Genomic DNA, 21,095 nt, shown 5'->3' on the forward strand with positions numbered 1-21,095 from the left:
AGTGACTGAGAACTATATCCAATTATCTAAACATGTATTTCTACAAGAACAGAATGAAAAGTAAATGAAATTAGTGTAGAAAAAGAAACCTCAAGCTATGCTATATTCCCAAGGGAAAAGCCATCACATGAAAATGCATGTCTCATCTTGTAATATTCAGACTCGAAATTTTCTCATGCAGCACTCTGTTAAAACAGAAGCCTTGAATGCAACTTGATTCGTTTGGTGCTCTCCCAGTATTTGCGGACAAACAACCAAACAACTTGATATCTTAAGTTTCAACACCAAGGACTAAATTTATTGAACTAAAAATGTCAAAGTTACAGCAGTGACGGCAATGGGTATAAGATTGGGTTTTAAACTAAATCACACAAACATCATGATTTATGTTAATACCTAAGCAGAATCAATTAAATCATTGATCAGCAAAACAATCACTCAAACTAACAATGAAAACTGCCAAGTAGCCTATGTATGAAAGTGCCTCACTATCATATATCTCTTTTACCGTAGTATGCCCGTAGCTAAACCCTTGAAAATAGCAGAGACTTGCTAGGGATCAAAACTGAAGGGATTTTTTCGTCGTGCACATAATGCAGAAACTGGGTGGCTACATGTGAGCTTCTCATCTCAACTCCCCGTTATCTCTTTCTCCTTTTCCTTGCACATATCATCAGCAGATTTCACAAACTTCTTTGTCATGTCATCAACCTGACAACACAAGAATCAAGGTTATATATAACAAGGATTGTATACTATGAGACCATTTATTTTTGTTACAAGGAGGTCATAATTGCTACTAACCATTAGGTGTCAAATTGGATAACTTGGGGTGTGACATAAAGTTCGAGAAATTTTTTTTGTTAAATCTGATGAACAAGTGATTGTGACCTCCTTGTATCAAAAGTAAATAATCTATTTGTATACTTTTCTATTTGTATACTTTTCCATACAACAGGGTACACCATCCACAGAAGGCACGCCAATCTCTTTGTAGCAAGCAAAAATTAATGCTTCGGTGGGATGTGGTCGATGGAGGTTGGATTAGGAAGATTTTGTGATTAAACAATCCCCATTCCTAGCATGTAGGATTGGTTACTCCTAATATTGATTCAAGGGGTCATGCAGGAAAAGAGCATGGTGTAGTTGTGAAGTGAGCTGATCAAATTACATAACATGGAACATACGACCAAGGAAAACAGAACCAAAACGTAACATACTTCCTTCTCAAGTTTCTTTGCATCATCCTTGGATATACATGATGCAGCCTTCTTTATTGTGTCCAATGCCTGCATGAAGATCCAGTTTTCATTGCTAACAACAAAATCAGAAAAATTTAACTCCTTTTCCCACTTGTTGAAGCAGCAAGATCACAGGAAAAGCAACAATAACCAAAATCTCACAAGCATACATTGTGGCGTGCTCTTCTGATGCTCAATTTAACGTCCTCAGAAGCTTTGGCAACTACCTTACACATTGCCTGGGAAAATACGCTGACATAAATCCATCGTGGCAACATGGTATACATTACAATCAAGCAGATCTTGGAAGGTATCAGGGTAAACTCACCTGCATATGCTCCTTCGTTAATCTGGAGAGGAAAAAATAGGCATTTAACTATGTTAATAGGAAATAATCAGCAGGATAGAAAAGAGGTTGTCACAGGAATTTATTCCAAATACATGCAACCACTGCTGCCACAAGAACTGTATATCTGCTGATAGGATACTTACGGAGGAATGGAAGCAATTAATCGTTGCCCATCAGCTGTTGGGTTCAAACCTAATGGGGAAGAAATGATGGCACGTTCCACTTCCTTCAAAGCCTATATAATGAGACATGGATGGATTCCAAAGCTGAATAAAATTAGCAACTCGAACAATTCTTCATACATTACAGAGCCATACCGATCTTATAATGAGTTCCATTGAAAAGGAGATCATAAGTTTTGCAACAAAAAAAGTCACAAGGGACATCTTCAAAATGACATAATTAAAACAATTAATACAAAAACCAGGTGGTTCAAAAACATGCTTTCATATAAATCCCAGCCAACTAGAAATCAGATTTCAATAACATGTCACCTGTTAACACATAATAAAACTTGCGTCTGGGTGGCTTTTGCTGAGTAAGATGGTCACACGTCTAAGATCCACCATTTTCCTACCCTTATATCCTTAACACTAGGATTTTGGCAAAAACCCGCTTCTGCCCATGTATAGAAGGTAGAATTATAAAGCATCACACCCAACAAAGTAGATTAGACCATGTAATTTAATTATGTGATTTGGATTTGTTTATAGTCTATTTCTACATATTAACCAAAATCAAAATCAAGTTGTTTGCTTTAATTGCACGGATATTCATGTTAGTTTTCTAACCTCCTTAAATAGAAGTTTTAGGGTTCCAAGCCATTACAAGCCAACTTTTTAGAGGAAGTATATAATATAGCCCCTGTATCCAGGTGAAACTCTCTTTCAACGTCATGTTGGGAAACACCTTCCATAAAGGTTACAATCCATAGGTCAGAAATTTCCAAATAACCAATCCAAAGATTCAAAACTCGTGACACATGCGGATAAGCCATATCACTTTTTTATTCTAATGTTCAAGCAAATAACTACATCAGATTATGCGTGCATGCACACACATTCACACACGTGCTCAAACAGACATGTACACGCGCATATGCGAGCCTACACACGTGCACACACACAGAGATCAGAATCAGAATATTATACACCAAGCAAGACTCCGCTGACTAAGAAACACCAAATCACCGGTGATTGAATCATACACAGTTGACACATAACAAATACGGATTCAAAAACGTAAACCTACGTTTTCTAACCACAATGTTCTTTACCATTTTGGAAACAGGATACAAAAACGTAAACCTAGGTTTTCTAACCACCATGTTCTTTACCATCTTTAAAACACTTACGGTTGACATAAGAAGGCATGACTTATCATATAATATATACAACTAAGAATTAGCTTGTCGAAAAGGAAATATTACTCAACGTGCACAAGCAATTAGCAGAGATGCAAAATGACCAAATCCTCATTTAGTTATCAATAATCATGCTAAATTTTACATACTATTCTTCCCCATAATGGGGTACAGTTTCTCTTTTGGTCTTGGAGAGAAATCCAAAACAAAACCCTCCATGTGAAGATCAGACACTTCCTATAAAACAAGTTTTGACAAGCCAAATTTCATTAGTCGCCAATCCCTTATTTTGGGAGATGCCTAAGAAAGGTCACTTTGCTCAGGGAAATATTTTTATGAAGTGCATTGCTGATAAAGATTCCAATACTTCAAACACTTTAGGGCAATTACTTCAGAAAAACCTTAAAGAATGGAAAGGAAGTTGCAAAAATTACACAAAACCACCATCTCTATTGCTTCAAGACGAGAAATCAATAATAGACTTACCACTACACAACACTGATTATTATATCCAGTTAAGCACGCCAAAACCTACTAAAGTAATATATGGGGACCAAGAACTGTCCAACTAATGTTCCCTACAAAGCTGGCAATTTTTATTATTCTCCAGGATTCCTAGCTTTCAAAAATATTGAATAAATTAAATCGGCATGCTGCCACGCCGAGGCACATATCGCCAGGTGTAACCACATAAGAATTCTCCAAAATGGGAACAAATTTAAGCTACATATGCAATGAGACAGCCCTTTCTATGTTTTATAACTCCACATTAGAACAAATGGGGAGAAGTAAATCAGTATACCCTGAAAACTAGAAGGCTAATGGCACAAAGCATATTCCTCTACCCCAGCAAGCCCCACCAGCAGCAACAATACATAGACTCAAAATGGAGAAGTCCTACGTTCTTACAGTATCATCCTCCCAAACTTTCTTCACCAGACCTGTACAAAGACCATCAACACCACTAACAACCTCCCAAACATTACTAACAGGCATCAGTGTCCCTCATCAAACCACTGCCTGAGCTCAAAACTTAGCACCCGCTTCCAAAATGACCTCTAATCAATCATAGCTTCCATGACAAACCCATATTAATTGGGATGAAGAACATCCATATCAGACACTAGCGCTTGTATCCATGTCCCTGTAAGTACTATAGCTGCCAAGGCCAATGGTATCTTTAGTCCTCACTGGCCACAAGACCTTCCAGTCCTTCTGAAGCCCTCTCTTTGTGAAGGAATTAGAGGGCCCACGGGAATGGACATTCCTGGGGAGGCCTGCAACATACTGGATAAGACCACTGCCATCTTTGCCCAATATGTTTCAGAATAGGCCATATGAAGAACATCATAGCCGATTTCTTGGCCCATATAGATGATTTCTCTTGGAAGATGTCACCCTGCCTTCTTTTCTTCTCTCCTCCATTACCCATTCACATATATGAATTTTGTTCCTCTAGGAACACCTGGATGTGCTCTCTCTCTCTCCCCATATGTGATAGCTATGTAGGTTTTTGGGGTACAAGTAATCCAGGCAAGGTGTGTATACATGCTATTTTGTCATTGTTTTCTTGTTTATACTTACAAGTTAACCACATTTTCTCCATCATTGAGGAGCTTACTGAAAATGAAAATTTTACACAGCACAAAATGTTTTTCTGCTTTAGCATTCATAAGGATTCCCCAACACAAGAAACTGAAAATGTCACAGAAAGTATGGACTAATTAAAAATATCAACACGATACTCATACCCCAATTGCCAAAGTCATTTGACACAGATTCTTAAATGCATAAGATTTTCAAATGCATTTTCTCAATTAGATAAAATGTCACAGAAAATATAGACTAATTAAAAATATCAACACGATACTCATACCCCAATTGCCAAAGTCATTTCAAACAGATTCTTTAATGCATAAGATTTTCAAATGCATGTTCCAAATTAGATATCAAATAAGAAAGAAAAAGAAAGCTGTACTAGAAAGAGAGACAACATTCTTACATTGGGATCATAAGGTGTGACAGAGAGGGTTTGGGAGTCTAAAACAGAAACCACAGCAACACGACTTAGGGGTGTCCGAACACCATTAGCCTCTGTAATAATATGATCCAGCATTCCTACAGAAATTTATATATGCATGAGTGCAATTTTTCTTTTTTAATATCAGTGCAACAAGCAACAGTTTCATGAACTAAAAGAAAATACAAATAACCTGCCGATGCCCTCCCAGTACGTAACTTATTCAGTTCCCGTGATAAGGAAACTATTGCAGCTTCCATCTGCGATAAAGCAGTTGCCTTCACACCGGGACCAACATCAGGGACAACTTGAATAATCCCTCCATCATCCTCTGTTCAAGTTGTGCTACAACAGTAAGCACCATAATGATGAAGTAGAAAATAAAAAATCAACAATTGTGTTATCAAAACTCAATTTAAGCAAATAACCAATAGAACTAATTATAAATATATATAAATCTAATTACAACACAGAAAATATGTATCCAGGCATTTATTTATTAGAAGATTCTTGATTCCATAGTGGAAGAGTGGAAGAAGGAACAAGTCGTAGCCCCCCTCCTCCCCCTCTCTCTCTCTCTGTATTTTGAAGTATTGAAACATTTTTTTATTACACAATATATAAATTCCAGACTTTCAATTATCAGTCCATGTGTGTTGTTTTATATGTTATTAAATGATTTCAATATTTTATAGGCATTTAAATTAGAGACAAATAAATAAAATTAACATTATTAATAACCACTTTACAATCAGTATTTCAATACTAAGCAATGTTGCAAGGCTACACATGGTGTAAGATCACTTAAGCAGTCTTTTCACATAACATATGAGCAAGATTAAGAAACCAAGGTAGTTTACATCACCGCAAATATAAGAAACATTATTCTATGGGCATTTAAATCATTTCACATAACATAGGAGCAAGATTAAGAAACCAAGGCAGTTTACATCACCACAAATATAAGGAACATTATTCTATTGGCATTTAAATCAGGCAAAAAAAAAGTAAAAAGAACATTACTAATAACTACTTTGCAATCGGTAGTACAGTACTAAGCAATGTTGCAAGGCGAGACATGGTGCAAGTTTACTTAAGCAATTCACATAACTATGCGCAAGGTAAAGAAACTATAGCAGTTTACATCAACGCAAATATAAGAAACATAATAAAGATAACAAAAAAAAGCAACACAATCTCATTAAATTCCTTCTAAAATACATGCCTTATAAATAATAATACCCCCTTCTAGTGCACATGCCGCCTAATGCTATCATTCGGGACCTTAAAGCATGATATCCACTAGAAAATAAAACATTACTTTTGTGGTTATTATTTACAAGAAACCAATGTTTTATATGGTGTAGATGATTCAAAACCCTAACGAAACGAGTTCTATTACTGTAGAATCGTGTATCATTTAACATGGAATCAAGATTTAAACCTCGCTGAAAGTCAAATTCAATCTATTTGGGAGCGTTTACCCCACAATTAGGAGGTTCAAGTTTCTCTAGATTTGTTGGATCGAGATTCCAAAATTAAGGAATCAAGTTTCCTTGGTTCCGAAAAATATTTTTAAAAGAAGTGTTGAATCGAGATTTCGAAATTAAAGAATCAAGTTTCCTTGGCTCCAAAAATAGGTTTCCACATATGTGAGGAATCGAGATTCCAAAATTAAGGAATCAAGTTTCCTATGTTGCAAAAAAAAGGTTTCCACCTAGGTACGGAATCGAGATTCTGGAATAAAGGAATCAAGTTTCGTTGATTCAAAAAAACGGTTTCCGTGGAGTTCCTTAACGGAAATGCAGAAACAGGTTTCAAAACCGGAATCTCGGGTCCAATGAGAGATTCCAGTAACTATGGTATAGACCATAGAAAACCCATTCTACCCCAGTTGTGTCCTTGGGAGTCAACTGCTTGTGTCATCTCGGCTGACCACTAAGCTAGACTGGACGTCCACTCAATTCATCTTCAAAAGATATCTTGAGAAATCTAAGGGCATGTACTATGTGATGAGTCAGAAAAGGGTGGTACAAAGAAACTCAATCGCACAAAACATGCACTTCCTTGAGTTGAAATTATGAATAAGGAAGCCGTGTAAAATGACTCTAGACCTTTACAAGATGATTGCATCGCAAAAGCAAAATACTGAGGCAACTCCTCCACCAGAGGATATGGGAGTATTCCCATGGTCATTGATGACAGTTAGAGTGAGCCACCATTCACTCATGAGCCTCGTAAGAGTGCACATCACAGTATTTCATGGAGACATTTCGAGATTAAAAGAGAAGGTTTGACGTGCATCTCCATTGACGAGGATGATCAGTGTTCACATCAAAAAGCATTAAGAACACCTATTGCAAGGAATTGGAATGCTGCAATGAATGAAGATATTAACTCCATGGATAACAACTAAGTGTTGAAAGTCGTGGAGTTTTTCTAAGGAAAAAAGGCCATAGGAAACAAGTGGGTCCTCAAAATTAAGAAAAAGGCCGATTAAACTATAGATAAGAACAATGCCCCAAAGGTGGCCACGGGATTCACCCAAATGAGGGTGTAACTATGATAAGACGTTCTCCCTAAGAATGGTTTCAACTCACCTCACATTTGTCATTGTAGTGAGTTTAGCTCTAGAACTCGACCAATCGATAGTCTTTCAAGAACACTCATGTGCTCAATGTGAATCTTTGTCCATAGACAGCGGTTGTAAAAAGAAAAGATGATTTGTGCACCCCACGTGAGTAGAAAACGCCACCTTATGTATACAACTATGTACGGAACCAGATGTGTCATAGAATTTGTTAAAGATGATCTGGGTACCCTGTGAAAGTAGAATAGGCAGCCTTAGATGTACAATATTATGTACGGAACCAGATGTGTCGTAGAGTATGTTAGTTGCTACAAGAGAAATTCAGGTCGTTGCTACAAGAGAAATTCAGGTCTGAAACATTGGCAGAATGTGAAAAGGATACTCCAATAGGACCATGGAACCGAAGACCAATGACAGATCTTGCGTTGTGAGTATATGGTGACCTTTGGATGCGAGTATATAGTGACCTTTGGTTGTGAGTATATAATGAGTATAATTGGACAGGTTATCTAGATGATTCATAGTCTGCTCTCTACATCATGATATTTCTTCACTCCAGTGGTGGAGCAATTTCATAGTACAAAAAGAAAGAAATATCAATGGCACCATGTACTTTGAAATTAGAGTACATAGATGTTGGGTAGAGTCGCAAGAAAGCGTGCAGGTCATGAAGTTCCTATGAAGCTTAGGGATTGTGAGTTGGAAAGCTCGCGAGCTTGTTATGTGATAATTCAGCAACATTAGCTTTCGCAAAGGATGTGAAGAATCACAAAAGAATAGCACGTAGGGATTGACTATGAATGTGTGGGAAATTTCATTTAGAGAAAAGAGACAAAAATGAGATATATTCCAACGAGCAGAATGGTAGTAGACCCTCTGACTAAGCATATATCCTACGAGAGTTATAAAGCTCACGTCAAAGGATTAAGACTTAGGAGCCCCTAATAATTTCTTTTGTACCACGCTCATTATCTAACTAATTCAGTACATGGATATAATACTAGTTTCACCATTTAACAGAGTGATTTGTAGAATTATGGTTTGTTCAATGCACATACACAATTTAGATGCACATTCACACTTCCAACCTAGGATACGTGTTCATTGAGTGATAAAACATCGTCTGGCTTGGTCTACTACTTGCATAGTATTGACCGCCCTCAATGTCAAGGACATTAAAGGATAACACAAACAGAATATGGGACCGTCAAGATGCGATTCCATGGTTGGGAGTTGGCATGATCAATGTTTCAAAAAGCACTAGGCGGCTGGGGGGGGTAGGGGGGGGGCATTCAAGCCGCCCAGCACCTAGGCGGGCACCCAGAACCTGAACGGCCCAGTAAGGAAAGAAAAATTCTCTATAGTCTAACAATATAAGTATAATTGTATAACACATAAGAATTAGGGATTTAGGGCACATTAAATGTATAGTACACAAGTCAACATAGCACACACACCTCCATACTCCATAACCATAAGTCCATATCCAATTATGTGAAAGTCCACACTCCACAGTTCACACATAGTTAAAACTTAAAATTTACCAACCAAATTACCAAAGTTACCATGTAGCAATATATTGTGCAGCTATATCTCTCTCTTCCTTCTTGCGTACATTTTCAATGGTGGTTTGCTTCTTGTTTCCTCTCCTGCAACCTCAGGGTCAGGCTGGGGCAAAAACCAATCCATAAGGCCTCTAACCCGAGGCCTCTTAGGCCCCGAACTCCCAGAAGCAATTACAACTCCCTTTCCCTTCCCCCTAATCATGGATTGTTGTTGTTCTACTTCTACCTCTTGAAACCCCTCCCCATCCTCATCACTATCATCATCATCATAACTAACTCGAACCCCAAACCTCATCTCTACTATGGATGCCTGTCTCTTAACTTTTTTCATTTTTACAAGACTCAGGAAAAAATTTATCTCCTCTATAACAGCATCAAGAGTTTTTTTACATGGGGAACATCCCCCCTGATACCGACAAGATTTTTCTTGAACTAGTTTATGCCCCATTTTGTATCCTTTTCACAAAACTTGCATCTTATGTAATTTTTATCAAAAGGATTCGGCTTGTAGCCATATTTCCAACCTGGATCACCACTACAATTAGATCCCGAAGAAGATATCTCAAAATAATACAAGCAATCAAAAAAATCACTAATTTTAATTGCTCGATCTCCAAACTTCCACCTCTAAGTTTATAAGGATTCAAAATCTTCTAAAAAACTCTCTAATAAATTTATAAAACATCCAAAATTAAATCTAATATCAATGGGTGATGCTTAGATCAATTTCTCATAACTTTGAAAAACCCTTGGATCCTGTGGAAATCACCAAACACGACCTTTTTAGGGGTTTTCTCTCTCTAAAATAGGCTCTAATGGGTTTTAGATCTCAAATGAACCTAAAATCCACAATTTTGGCCATTTAGTCTTAAAAAAATGACCAAAGCATGCCCTCAATGAGGAGCATTTCCACCCCTGAGCGGGGCGGAGTCCCTAGGTGGGCTCCCAGGGATATCCCACTAACTTTACCGCCTAAGCCTGAGAGATGCACCCAAGCCTTTTGGACCTCCCAGGCACTGGGCAATCCGCTTTTTAAATCACTGAGCATGATCGACATGGCATCCCACAAGATCATGTAGCCTATATGATAACCAAGTGCGAACATCGAGGATGTTTAGTTCAGTCGCTTAGGTGCGATCCTGAGGCGCATTAGTTGCCATAGGATGCAAGGCTACGAATGAACTAAGACCTACATGGTATAAAACCTTGATCGATCCTAGTACTTGGCTTGAATGAGACCAAGTTATTTAGATTAGTCGACTATTTGCGCACAAAGGGGTTGAGTAGACTCCTGAGCATAGAAAGCTTGTGAAGGACTATTTGAGATACTCGAGTTGGTGGTAGTCAAGAGCATCTAAGATAGGCTAGAGCAACTTTGGATTAGAGTGAAGAGGTGTTTCAAGTTAGTTTGATGAAAATTTAACATAGTTTTCTCTCTGGAGATGTAACTGCACCTTAAGGTGTCATGCTGCATTCCCTAGTGGTCTATGAGAAAGTTTTTGCATTGCATCGTAGGTTATGAACCGACATCTTTACATACACCCACAACAAGCGCGATATGTTGGAATCAAGCTCCGACCTTTGTGGGTGGGAGGATTGTTGATTGGAAGAGAGAGAGAAAAGAATCCTATGAGATAAGGATAGTTGATCATGGATATAGGCGGTTAGACGAGATCTTGCTCAAATTGGAAAGGATAAGTCCATATAGGAACTTGAATGGAATTCCTATTTGAGAAAATAACCACCTAGAGAGAGAATCATGTAAATGGAAACCTCCATATGAAGGGGTTTTTAGATAGAGGATAGTTTTTTTAATTACTTTATGAAAACGAGGTCACATACCTCCAAAATGATACATGCTCTCTTTTTCATTTTTTTATCTCTATCGCTAAAAAAGAACACGATGTTCCTCTCTCCTAACTCACGTTCTCTTTGTATGTCTAAAAACCCTATAAAGAACGAGTTCCACCTTGAACCCTACGAATTTGGGAGATCTCTTGGGCCATCTCCATCAAGGCTTGGGAATTTCCATTGTTAAAACAGCCCTTGTAATTCTTGTAATCAAAAGAGGCAAACTTGAGGTTGCACATCGAACTCTGGACCCTCAAGTACGTAGCACTAAAAAATGGGCAAATCCACACTAAGAACAAAAAGGCAACCATACCCCGAAAAGGGATGTAACCCCATACGACTATTATGCTTTTGTACGTAGATTAAGCAAGACATGTGACCCCATACGACTAGTATATGTATAGTAGATTAAGCAAAACATGGAACTTGGATTTTTTACAAAAGGGTGTGGTTTGTATAGAGCCGAAGAACTAAACAATCAAAGTAAAGCACATCTTCAAATAGTATCGAAAAATGTGGTTTCAATACAGGAATCTCTGTGATACCCTTACAATATATTTCCATCTTTAGTTATAAAATTTAAAGCTTCAAAAATAGTGTAGATCGAGCATATCTATGAAAAGTTCAAAATCTTGAAAATTGACGGTCCAAGAATGCGTTACAAGATGCACTATTTTCAAAGCTTGAAATCCATTTTTTTCTCATGTCCATGCATCTTGATGTCGAGATGATCATTTGAGAATATTTGGGCATCAATACCACCTCTTCTAGTGAAATTTTTGAGATGGGCTCTAATTTGGTTGTTTAGAGCCGTAAAATTTTCCCTTTAAGAAAACGAGCACTCAAGAAAAGATCTTAATATCTCTAGGCACCAAAATTGCATTTGTCACCAAATAAGCTTGAATACAGTGAATGAAATAATAGAAAATGTATTCTCCTATAGTGAAAGACATAAAGGATGCAAATATATGATTTGAATCAGTTTAAGGCATTACATGGCAGCAACCATTTACCAGAGGAAAAGAAAACAAAGAAAGAAAGAAAGATGCACGACTTACTCTTAGAATTACATGCCCAAGTATATTCCTAATACAAGTAAATATGAAACACAGACGATATCAATGCTGCTCAATAAGGAACTGAACTCACGACAAACAAGTTCACACCAACACACTAATGAATAGTACTCCTTACCATTTGTAAAATCGGAAAAAAGATTATTATCCCCATTAAAACTATGAACCATTTATTTGATCAGAGATTTATTGAACATGACTAGAAGAACAAAAAACAAGGACTTCTGAATAAAATGAGTGAAGGAAGATTGTACGCACTGGATTTCCTCCCCTTTGCAAAACCTCTAGTGCTTGTAGCGCCCAATGTTAAGAGAGATGGTGAACAAAAATGATGGAAACCACCACCGCGCTCTTGATTCCTCTGTTTCATGGTGATTTCTCCTCCTGCTCCAGGAGAGAGAGGATTAAACAGAGGCCAAATGGTCCGAGAACCCCACAAGGGAATGAAGAAAGTCGAAGACGAGCGACGCCTCAACAACACATTCATCATGGCCATGGAGAAGAGAAAATCCAGCAATTTCCTTGTGGAGAAGAGGTGACTTATGCGAGAGTTTTACTTCTTTGATTAGACTGTCCTGGGGATAGGCTTATACTGGAATTGGCTTATCCTAAAATTGGTCTGTCCCTGGGATAGGGTTGTCTGCTGTTTGGATAGAACCTCATAAGAAATATGGATATGCTTGTCCGCTGTTTGGATTGCCTGGAATAAGTGAATCCATGGAAATTCAGTTTCAGTTTTGTATTAGTACTCTACAATTAATTTTATAATAATTAACTCCACACATTCATTCTAAACTTGAAAATATTATTTCTGAACTATGATGAAATCCTTATTTTTTTCTTGTTCCTTCCATTGTATCCTATATATCTTTTACATACCAAATATTCAATTAACGTCAACGTTTTGGGAAATCATGAAGTTATATACTTTGCTATTCTGAAACTTAGAATTAAATTATCTCTAATACTTGTAAGACAAAACAATGTAGCTCGCGAAAAAGAAAGACGAAATAAATTTATTCCTATATTTATTAGATGTACTATTGACATTTTCTACTCATAATTTTTGTTTTAGTTACAGAAAGAAGAAATAAATTTATTCCTAAATTTTATTTTATTTACAAGATCTTGTAGTTGATATGCAGTATAACATAACCCCATTCACCCCCACTCGCATTCAATTGTGCAAATAACTTCTTTAAATTGAAAAAGCGTCACCACATAATGTCAAATAAAGTCGAAATAACTTCTTTAAATTGAAAAGGCGTCACCACATAATGTCAAATTAAAGATGCGTACACCAACCAAGTTAATACCTTGTCGCATATTTCATCGTAACATTCCAACAAAAAAAAAAAAAGAGGAAAATAAACATAATCTAGTTTCCACAGTGATTTTATTTTTCCCACATGCTTATCGCGATTTCATCTTGGAAATCCGACCATTCATCTCTTCCATTTTGACTCCTCCCACCACCTTCAAATATTGTATAGGTACCTACTCTTCCTCTTCAACATTGTCCTCAACCTCATCCTCCAGTGGAGCACCATCAATACCTATGATAAAGTTGTGCAAGATGCAACACGCTATGACTATCTTAATTTGTGTCTTCAATGGGTACAAAGTAGCGACTTTCAGGATTGGAAATCGTTTTTTCAAGACACCGAAGGCCCGCTCAATGGCATTTTCTTAGAGAGGAATGTCTCTTATTGAAAAGTTCCATGTAGTCTTGGGCCTTTGATCCACCTCGATGGAAATCCTTCAAGTGGTAGCGAGATTGACGATAAGGGGATAAAAATCTTGCCGTATTTGGGTAACCGGCATCTACAAGGAGGTAGAATTTCCCTACAAAAACACCGTATTGATCAACTCATTATCATGCCATATCCATGTTTTAAAAATGGTCCGCCCAACGCCTATGCAGCCTGGACCAAAAATCCGCATGTCTAGACCCAGGTGGCCCTACACGGGTGTATGTACCTGGACAGGTATCTAGCACCCAGGGTCGTAAGGCCTTTTTCGTTTTTTCAAATTGCCCAAAAGGGCAAAGGGGTTCATTTTGACCCCCAAGGCTGTATAAAAACGTTATGGGATTTATTTTTAACCCCCAAAGTGAACAAAAAAAAAATAAAAAGCCCCTCAATCTCTACGCTAAACTTATTTCTGAGAATCTAAAGTAATTTCTGATAATCGAAAGTATGTTTTGTGGATTGAAAAAAAATATTCTTTTCTCATTGAAAATAATTTTAGGGTGCTTTTAGTGGGCATTAGAAGACTTTTGAGTTGATTAGTGGCTCGATTGAGGTAACCAACATCGAAGATCAAAGATTGGGCAGAGCAGAAAAGGTCAATTTGTAATCTTTATTTGAGTTTTATTTTTCCAACTTGAGATGTCTTCTGTGGGATCTACTAGGGGTGGAGATCTGGGATAGAAATATCGTGTTAACCCGGATAAAAATGATAGGAATAAAATTATGTGCAATTTCTGTGGACATGTTTCTAATCTCGGCATAAATAGATTCAAGAAACATCTTGCCAGTAATAGAGGTAATGTTACCCAATGTAAGAAAGTCCCAAAACTTGTAAAGAAAGAAATTTCTGAATACATTGAAGGTGAAAAGAGCACAAAATTTCAAAACAAAAGGACAGCAGAATTAAAGTCAGGGTCCATGTTTTTTATAATAATATTGACACTGAAGAAGAGGATGAAGAGGGGAAAGAAGATGTAGCCATGGTTAGTACTCAGAGCTCTAAGAGCAAGAGGGCTTTTGGGTCTAAGAAGCCTCCTATGAGAGGGATGAGAGATACTTTTTTTACACCTAACCCTGAGAGAGTAATTAAGAAAGGCAAGAGAGGAAAGGGGAAAAAACAAGTGACACTTGAAAATAGATTTAAGAAGGAAGATAGAGGCAGGGTGATTCAGTATATTGCTCAGTGGTTTTACCATGTGGGCATTTCTTTTAACACCGCTCGCTTGAATAGCTTCCATACAATGTTGGAAGCAATTGGGCAATTTGGGCCAGGTTTGAAAGGTCCTACTCCTTATGAGATTGGAGAGACACTACTAAAGAAAGAAGTTGAGTACACTAATAAATATCTCAAGACCCATAAGGAGGGGTGGGCTAAATTTGGGGTTTCTTTAATGACAGGTAAGTGGAGAGATAGGAGGAGGAGTAACATGAATTTGTTTGAAAATTGCCCCTCAAGTATAGTTTTTTTGCGATCAATTGATGCTTCCAATGATATTCATGATGCTCATTATATATTTTCTGTCATTAATATGGGCATTGAGGAGATTGGGTAGGAACTTGTAATTCAAGTGGTCACAGATAATGTTGCTCCCAATCTAATTATAGGTCATTTGCTCCAACAGAAGAGGCCTCACATATTTTGGACTCCTTGCGCTGCACATTGCGTAGATCTTATGCTTGAGGCCATTGGTGATTTGCCTACTATTAAAGGAATTCTTTTTAAGACTAAGGAGGTTACAATCTTCATATACAGTCACATACTTACCCTTAACATGATGCGCAAGTTTACAAAGAAGAGAGAGTTAGTGAGGCCTAGGGTCACTAGATTTGTCACTACCTACCTTAGTCTACAGAGCATGTATAGGAGGAGGATCGCATTAAGGTCTATCTTTGCTTCAAAGGAGTGGAGTAAGTGTAAGTGGTCTAGAGATTGCAAGAGAAAAAAGGCACGGGATATTGTTCTTTCAAAATATTTTTGGCGTAGGGTGAAGCATGCGATATTAGTATTTCTTCCCTTGGTGAAGGTCTTGAGCTTCGTTAATGCTGATAAACCCTCCATGGGCTTTATATAGGATGCAATGGAAAGGGCTAAGAATGAGATTGCAGAGAATTTGGGCAATGATGCAGCCAAGTATGACCGAATTTGGGAGATTATAGGTGACAAATGGGTTAAGCAGCTCCATAGACCATTGCATGCAGCGGGGTACTACTTGAACCCAAATTCTTTTATGCAGATGAACATATTGAGTCAAAAAGAATAATTATGGAAGGTTTTAATGAGTGCCTTGAGAAATTAGTTCCCGATCCACATATCCATGATAAGATATCAACTGAAGAGCTTATTTTGTACAAGTGCTCTTTGATGTCATTTGCGAAAGATATGGCATTAAGATAGAGAAACAAAGACGAACCAAGTAATATATTTTTTACTTTTGTTTTATAAATTATAATTTTCTTTCAAGTTTCTAAAATTATGTGTGATAATGTTAGATACCTAAATTAATTATAAAAGTTGCCCACACATTGTGGTCCAATGGTGGAGACAACATGGGAGTAGCGCTCCAAACCTCTAGAAGATGGCTATACAGATCTTGAATTTGACAACTACCTCTTCTGGTTGTGAGCGCAATTGGAGTTCTTGTTTACAAGTTCATTTTTCTAATATAGATTCATAGACTCATAGTAGTTACTTGTGCATTTTTCCTTATAGGTGCATACAAAGAGAAGAAATAGGCTTGAGCAAAAGAAGTTCAATGACTTAGTTTTTGTTAGAGAGAATAAAAGGCTCAAGGAGAAGAAAAATCATTCAAAGAAGGATCTTGTCTCTTCGAAACACATGAAGAATGCTTCAGATTGGCTAGTTGGTGACCCAAGCACTGAGGAGGTTTTCCTTGGGGGGGGGGGGGGAGGGGGGGGGGGTTGACATGGAAAATGGTCGAGGAGGCTTCGGGGCAAGCTTCTGATCCTAGGAGGGCCACTCGAGCAATGACGTCTGCTGGTACTTCACACTCACGAAGGGAGATAGAGGAAGAGGGGGCAGATTCAAAAGAATCTTTGAAAGAAGAGGAATATGTTAAAGAGGGTGATGATTCTAATGATGACGGTCTCGATTCTGATGCAGATGGAAGCAATGAAGATGATGCTTTTTATTCTTATTGATGTCTTCTCTCTTCTTTTGTAGTAACTTTATTGCACCAACTTGATTTGGGCTTTAGACATTTTGATTATTTTGTTATGTGGTTTATACTTTTTTTGTCTTTGTGGACTATTTTGTTGTGGTTTAATGGTCTTTTATAGTTTTGGAAGTCAGTTTGTTGAAGACTTGGAAAGTTGGAGACCTGGATGTTATTATGGTTTATTTTATCGATATAGAATATAGAGAATATGAGAGTTGGAGACCTTACAATAGTTTATTAGACTTTTAAATGTTTTGTTACTTTTGTACGGTTTGAAATTTTGAACAAGTTTATTCTCAACCTGAGATATGTGATATGTTTGTATACAAAAACATATGTTGCGAACTTGCGATATTTTCAAATGGAATAAATTACAAAATTTGACACAAATATACGCATCTATGCGAATTTGGATAGCAAATATATGAAAAAATGCTAAGAATTTGCACTACAGGACACCCGAAGTTCTGGGCGCCAGGCAGGCCGCCTAGCGTTTTTTGAAACCTTGTGCCATATCCATATCCATATCCATAGGTGTGTTAGGTCAACTACTCTAGTGTAGATATTTGTACCAGAAGGAACTCAAAGAGGGTCAAGATTCGATAGAGAAGAATGCAGAATGCATGAATCTGATGTTGACCCTTCCCAACCAACGAGTACATATTGGAATGTTAAAATTAAAGGAGCACACACCCATGACTTTCTGAGAGATGAACCTCTTTCGATTTCGGTATGTTCCTTGCAGTGCACAAGGCACAATGGCTGGGATATGAGTGCCATCAATTGCTCCGATACAATCCTAAAAAATATTAAAAAGTACAAGTAGTTTGAAGGTCAAGTGAATATACATTATTTAAGTAGAAGCGCAAAGTATGAATATGTTATCTCCACCTTAAAATAAGGGAGGAACATCTCTTTTTTAAGAAGTATTTTGGGTGGCATGATCGTCTCTGGAGGTTTAATGAAATCCCCATGAAGTCCTATGACTGCATCCAACACTCGATTGAAGTGCCGACTGACACAGTCTAATAGTCTCTCCCGAATGGCCAAATGCATGATTGATCACAAGTTATGGCTCAGGGTATGTAAGAACATCACAAGTTGTTCATCTATTGATACTCCCATTGTGTCATTCATCTTTCCCCGTTCCTTGAGGAGATCTCGTAGGTTGCAGAACGCTGCCCTACTCATACAAATTTGATCTCCACAATCCACGTCTCCTTTATTTATTATCTCTAGGTGGTACTTCGTACCCAATGACCTACATATGTGACTCTTTTTTCTACAACTACAAGCAGCAATAGCTGCACTAACCGCACATAGAGTTGCGATGTAAACAGCATACCTCTCCATCATCTTCCTCTTCCTCTCACGCTCGTCAATTTCCTCCATTATGTAAGGCACATATAATATCTACTCCCCAATTTCTATAAAACAAAGGTATTCATCTTTTAAACTACAAACCAGAATAACACATACTCTATCAACACATAACTTCAAACACTAAACAAAAGTGATAAGACCATCTCCAATAAAATAAATAAATTGCTATGTTATACCATTATAAAAGCTCATTGTCCTTTCCTTTGAAGTTGTATATAAGCTAATGAGATTCAAGCATAGAAGTTCAATTCATACATCTCCAAAAATGTAATCCATAATGTATTCAAAATGTAACCCAATTTGGACATGGATCTTTAAAATATTTTATGACTAATTCGATTTCTCAGAAAGGCCTAATTGGCTACAAATTAATAACACACCACAAAAGAGAAGAATGAAAAACAAAAAACAGAAAATTTCCTAAAATAAACATAAAAATAAAAAATAAAAATAAAAACAAACAAACAAAGCATAAAACAACTAAAATGACAGCTAATTTTATGCAGTCAAGCAAGACCACCACATATGATTGTTCCTCACAAAAAACATAATACATAAAAACTAGCTTATCATATGTAACATCGAATCTAGCTATTGCAGTAACTTATGTCAATTCTCACATTCGTCCACAAATAAAAAGTGTTCAGCATACCAATCCAAACCACAACACCCAAAATTTGTCCTGCATACCAAACCAAACCACAACACCCAAAAAAATGGATATTGCATACCAAACCAAATTTGGATTGAATATGTAATCCATAATGTATTGAATATGTAACCCAACTTGGACATGGATCCTTAAAAAATTGGGATTTCTCAGAATATAAGCTAATGATATTGTCCTTCCCTTTATACCTAATTGGATTTCTCATAAAGCCAAATGCAACGCATAGCATTATTTGTGTTGATAGGTTCAATATCACTATTAGAGTGAAAACACTGAAAAATAGTAAAAATCAGTAGGAATTATTCTTCACAGCTATAAGAGCTCAAAAACATTTGATACAAAACAAATTTATGAACATTCACAAACACCTCAAATGCACACCAAACATTCAACCAACATCAATTTCAATTTCACATTTCATAAAGCACAAAACCACCACAAAAAATACAAACATACTGAATTCTCAAAAAACAATCAACAATCATCAAATGGAAGCTCCCAAAACATAAGAAACCACCCAATAAACCCAATATAGAATATTTTAACAACAAATAATTATTATCATAGACACATAAAGAAATTTATAATGGCAATGAACTTGACAAGAGAAAACCAAAAACATTTGCAGTCAATGTGGAAAACACAAATCTATTCCACAGTAGAAAAACACAGAAAAGTATCCATGAAACAGATCATATAGATGACCCAATAACTGACGAAGAAGAGAAAAATGGGAAAAATGCCCTCAAATATAAGCTAATGCTTTGTATCATTCTTTACAACTTTGAGACATGCTTGGCATCATAGCCAAGAAAAAAAAGAAGGCATTAATTTCCAGAGAAGCAAGAAAGCCAATACTTGCAGACAGCCTGCGGCTTTCCCTTCTTGATGAACATCAGCACCAAACGTGGGAAATAATACAATGAAATCAGTCAATATTCAAATTCATTGGCTTTCTAACCTAGAGGCCAACATTGTAAATGCAAGACAACATCGTGGCGAATCTACAACCAAGCAAGGGTAGCAAGAACAATTATTGAATCATCAAAAGAAAATATCAGGCAGAGTGTGAGCTCAAAACATAGTATGGAGGTTTGGCGTGCACAAAAACTAAAGTACTAGTAGAAAAAAACGCCAAATAAACTCCATGAAACAGGATACCAGTTCTAATAGCAACCCAATAAAATCCAGATAAAAAAAAAAATTTATAGAGAGAGGAGGAATACCCTAAAATATGGATAAAAATAAAAACTCAATAAATAAGACCATCATTCTCAAAGAAAGTAGATACACAGAGAAAGTATGAAATCAGAGGGAGAAAACAGAGAAAATGAGAGATTTGATGTAGAAAACAAAGAGAGTACGAAGTCAGAGGGAGAGGGTGTTTAATGGGTCTTTTTGTTACGGGATTTTGTTTCTTTCTCATTTTATTTTAGGGTTTCCTCTGCTTTGAAATTAGAGATAAAATGAACAAAGAGATGGCCTGAGATTGACAAAACGCACCAGGACAGGGGCTTCAGTAGTGTCTCAGCGAGCAGAGAAAGCAGCTCGAAGCTTGGCTAGGGCTAGGGCTAGGGCATCCTAAAAATATTTTTTGCCTTAAGATTTACGCAAGGGAATAAACAGACAGTATGCTCTCGAGGCTCGTTTAAACGTGGCACTAACTTGGAAGGCAACACGTTAAGATTTACCCAAGGGAATAAACAGACAGTATGCTCTCGAGGCTCGTTTAATCGTGGCACTAACTTGGAAGGCAACACCTTATTGAATTCATTCAAAAACTTATAAACGGACAAGAGGATTATCTTGTACGTTGCGGCTAACCAAATCCCTTTTAGAAGTTGAGAGAGAGGTCATTAAACAAAAAAAAATTGCATAAAAACCCAACAGATGGACTTTCTGAGCCATTTACTCCCTACCTATCTTATGCGAGTAAGTTTATCCCCAACACCATGTTTCCTAACAAATAACCTCCAACTCAAAAAAAAAAAAAAAGACTAAAATACCCTCTCTTACCTCACACTTTGACCATGGCAGTGCGGCACTTCACCATGCAATCC

At 37.1% G+C, this 21,095-nt stretch overlaps 1 protein-coding gene across 5 annotated transcripts; it reads right to left on the reverse strand.

The window, feature by feature from the left end:
• Positions 1–276: 276 nt before the first annotated feature.
• On the reverse strand, positions 277–20,608 carry LOC18447222 (Ribosome recycling factor). 5 transcript variants are annotated; one of them, XM_011629835.3, is made up of 9 exons: positions 20,539–20,608; positions 12,314–12,755; positions 5,167–5,304; positions 4,956–5,071; positions 1,734–1,825; positions 1,570–1,591; positions 1,412–1,480; positions 1,221–1,289; positions 277–711 (listed from the first exon to the last, which is right to left on the reverse strand). In XM_011629835.3, exons 2-9 carry the CDS (start codon positions 12,549–12,551, stop codon positions 631–633), a joined length of 825 nt encoding a protein of 274 aa, XP_011628137.1. In that variant the 5' UTR covers positions 12,552–12,755; positions 20,539–20,608; the 3' UTR covers positions 277–630. The 5 variants fall into 5 exon arrangements, with proteins under 5 accessions (XP_011628137.1, XP_088728504.1, XP_020531023.1 ...); XM_088872378.1 differs by having other exon boundaries at positions 5,167–5,318; XM_020675364.2 differs by having other exon boundaries at positions 20,262–20,608.
• Between the last annotated feature and the right edge of the window lie 487 nt (positions 20,609–21,095).

This window comes from Amborella trichopoda, chromosome 7 (assembly GCF_054954075.1).
Source record: "Amborella trichopoda isolate Santa Cruz 75 chromosome 7, AtrichopodaSantaCruz75HAP2 v2.0, whole genome shotgun sequence".
NCBI classification, from domain to species: Eukaryota; Viridiplantae; Streptophyta; class Magnoliopsida; order Amborellales; family Amborellaceae; genus Amborella; species Amborella trichopoda.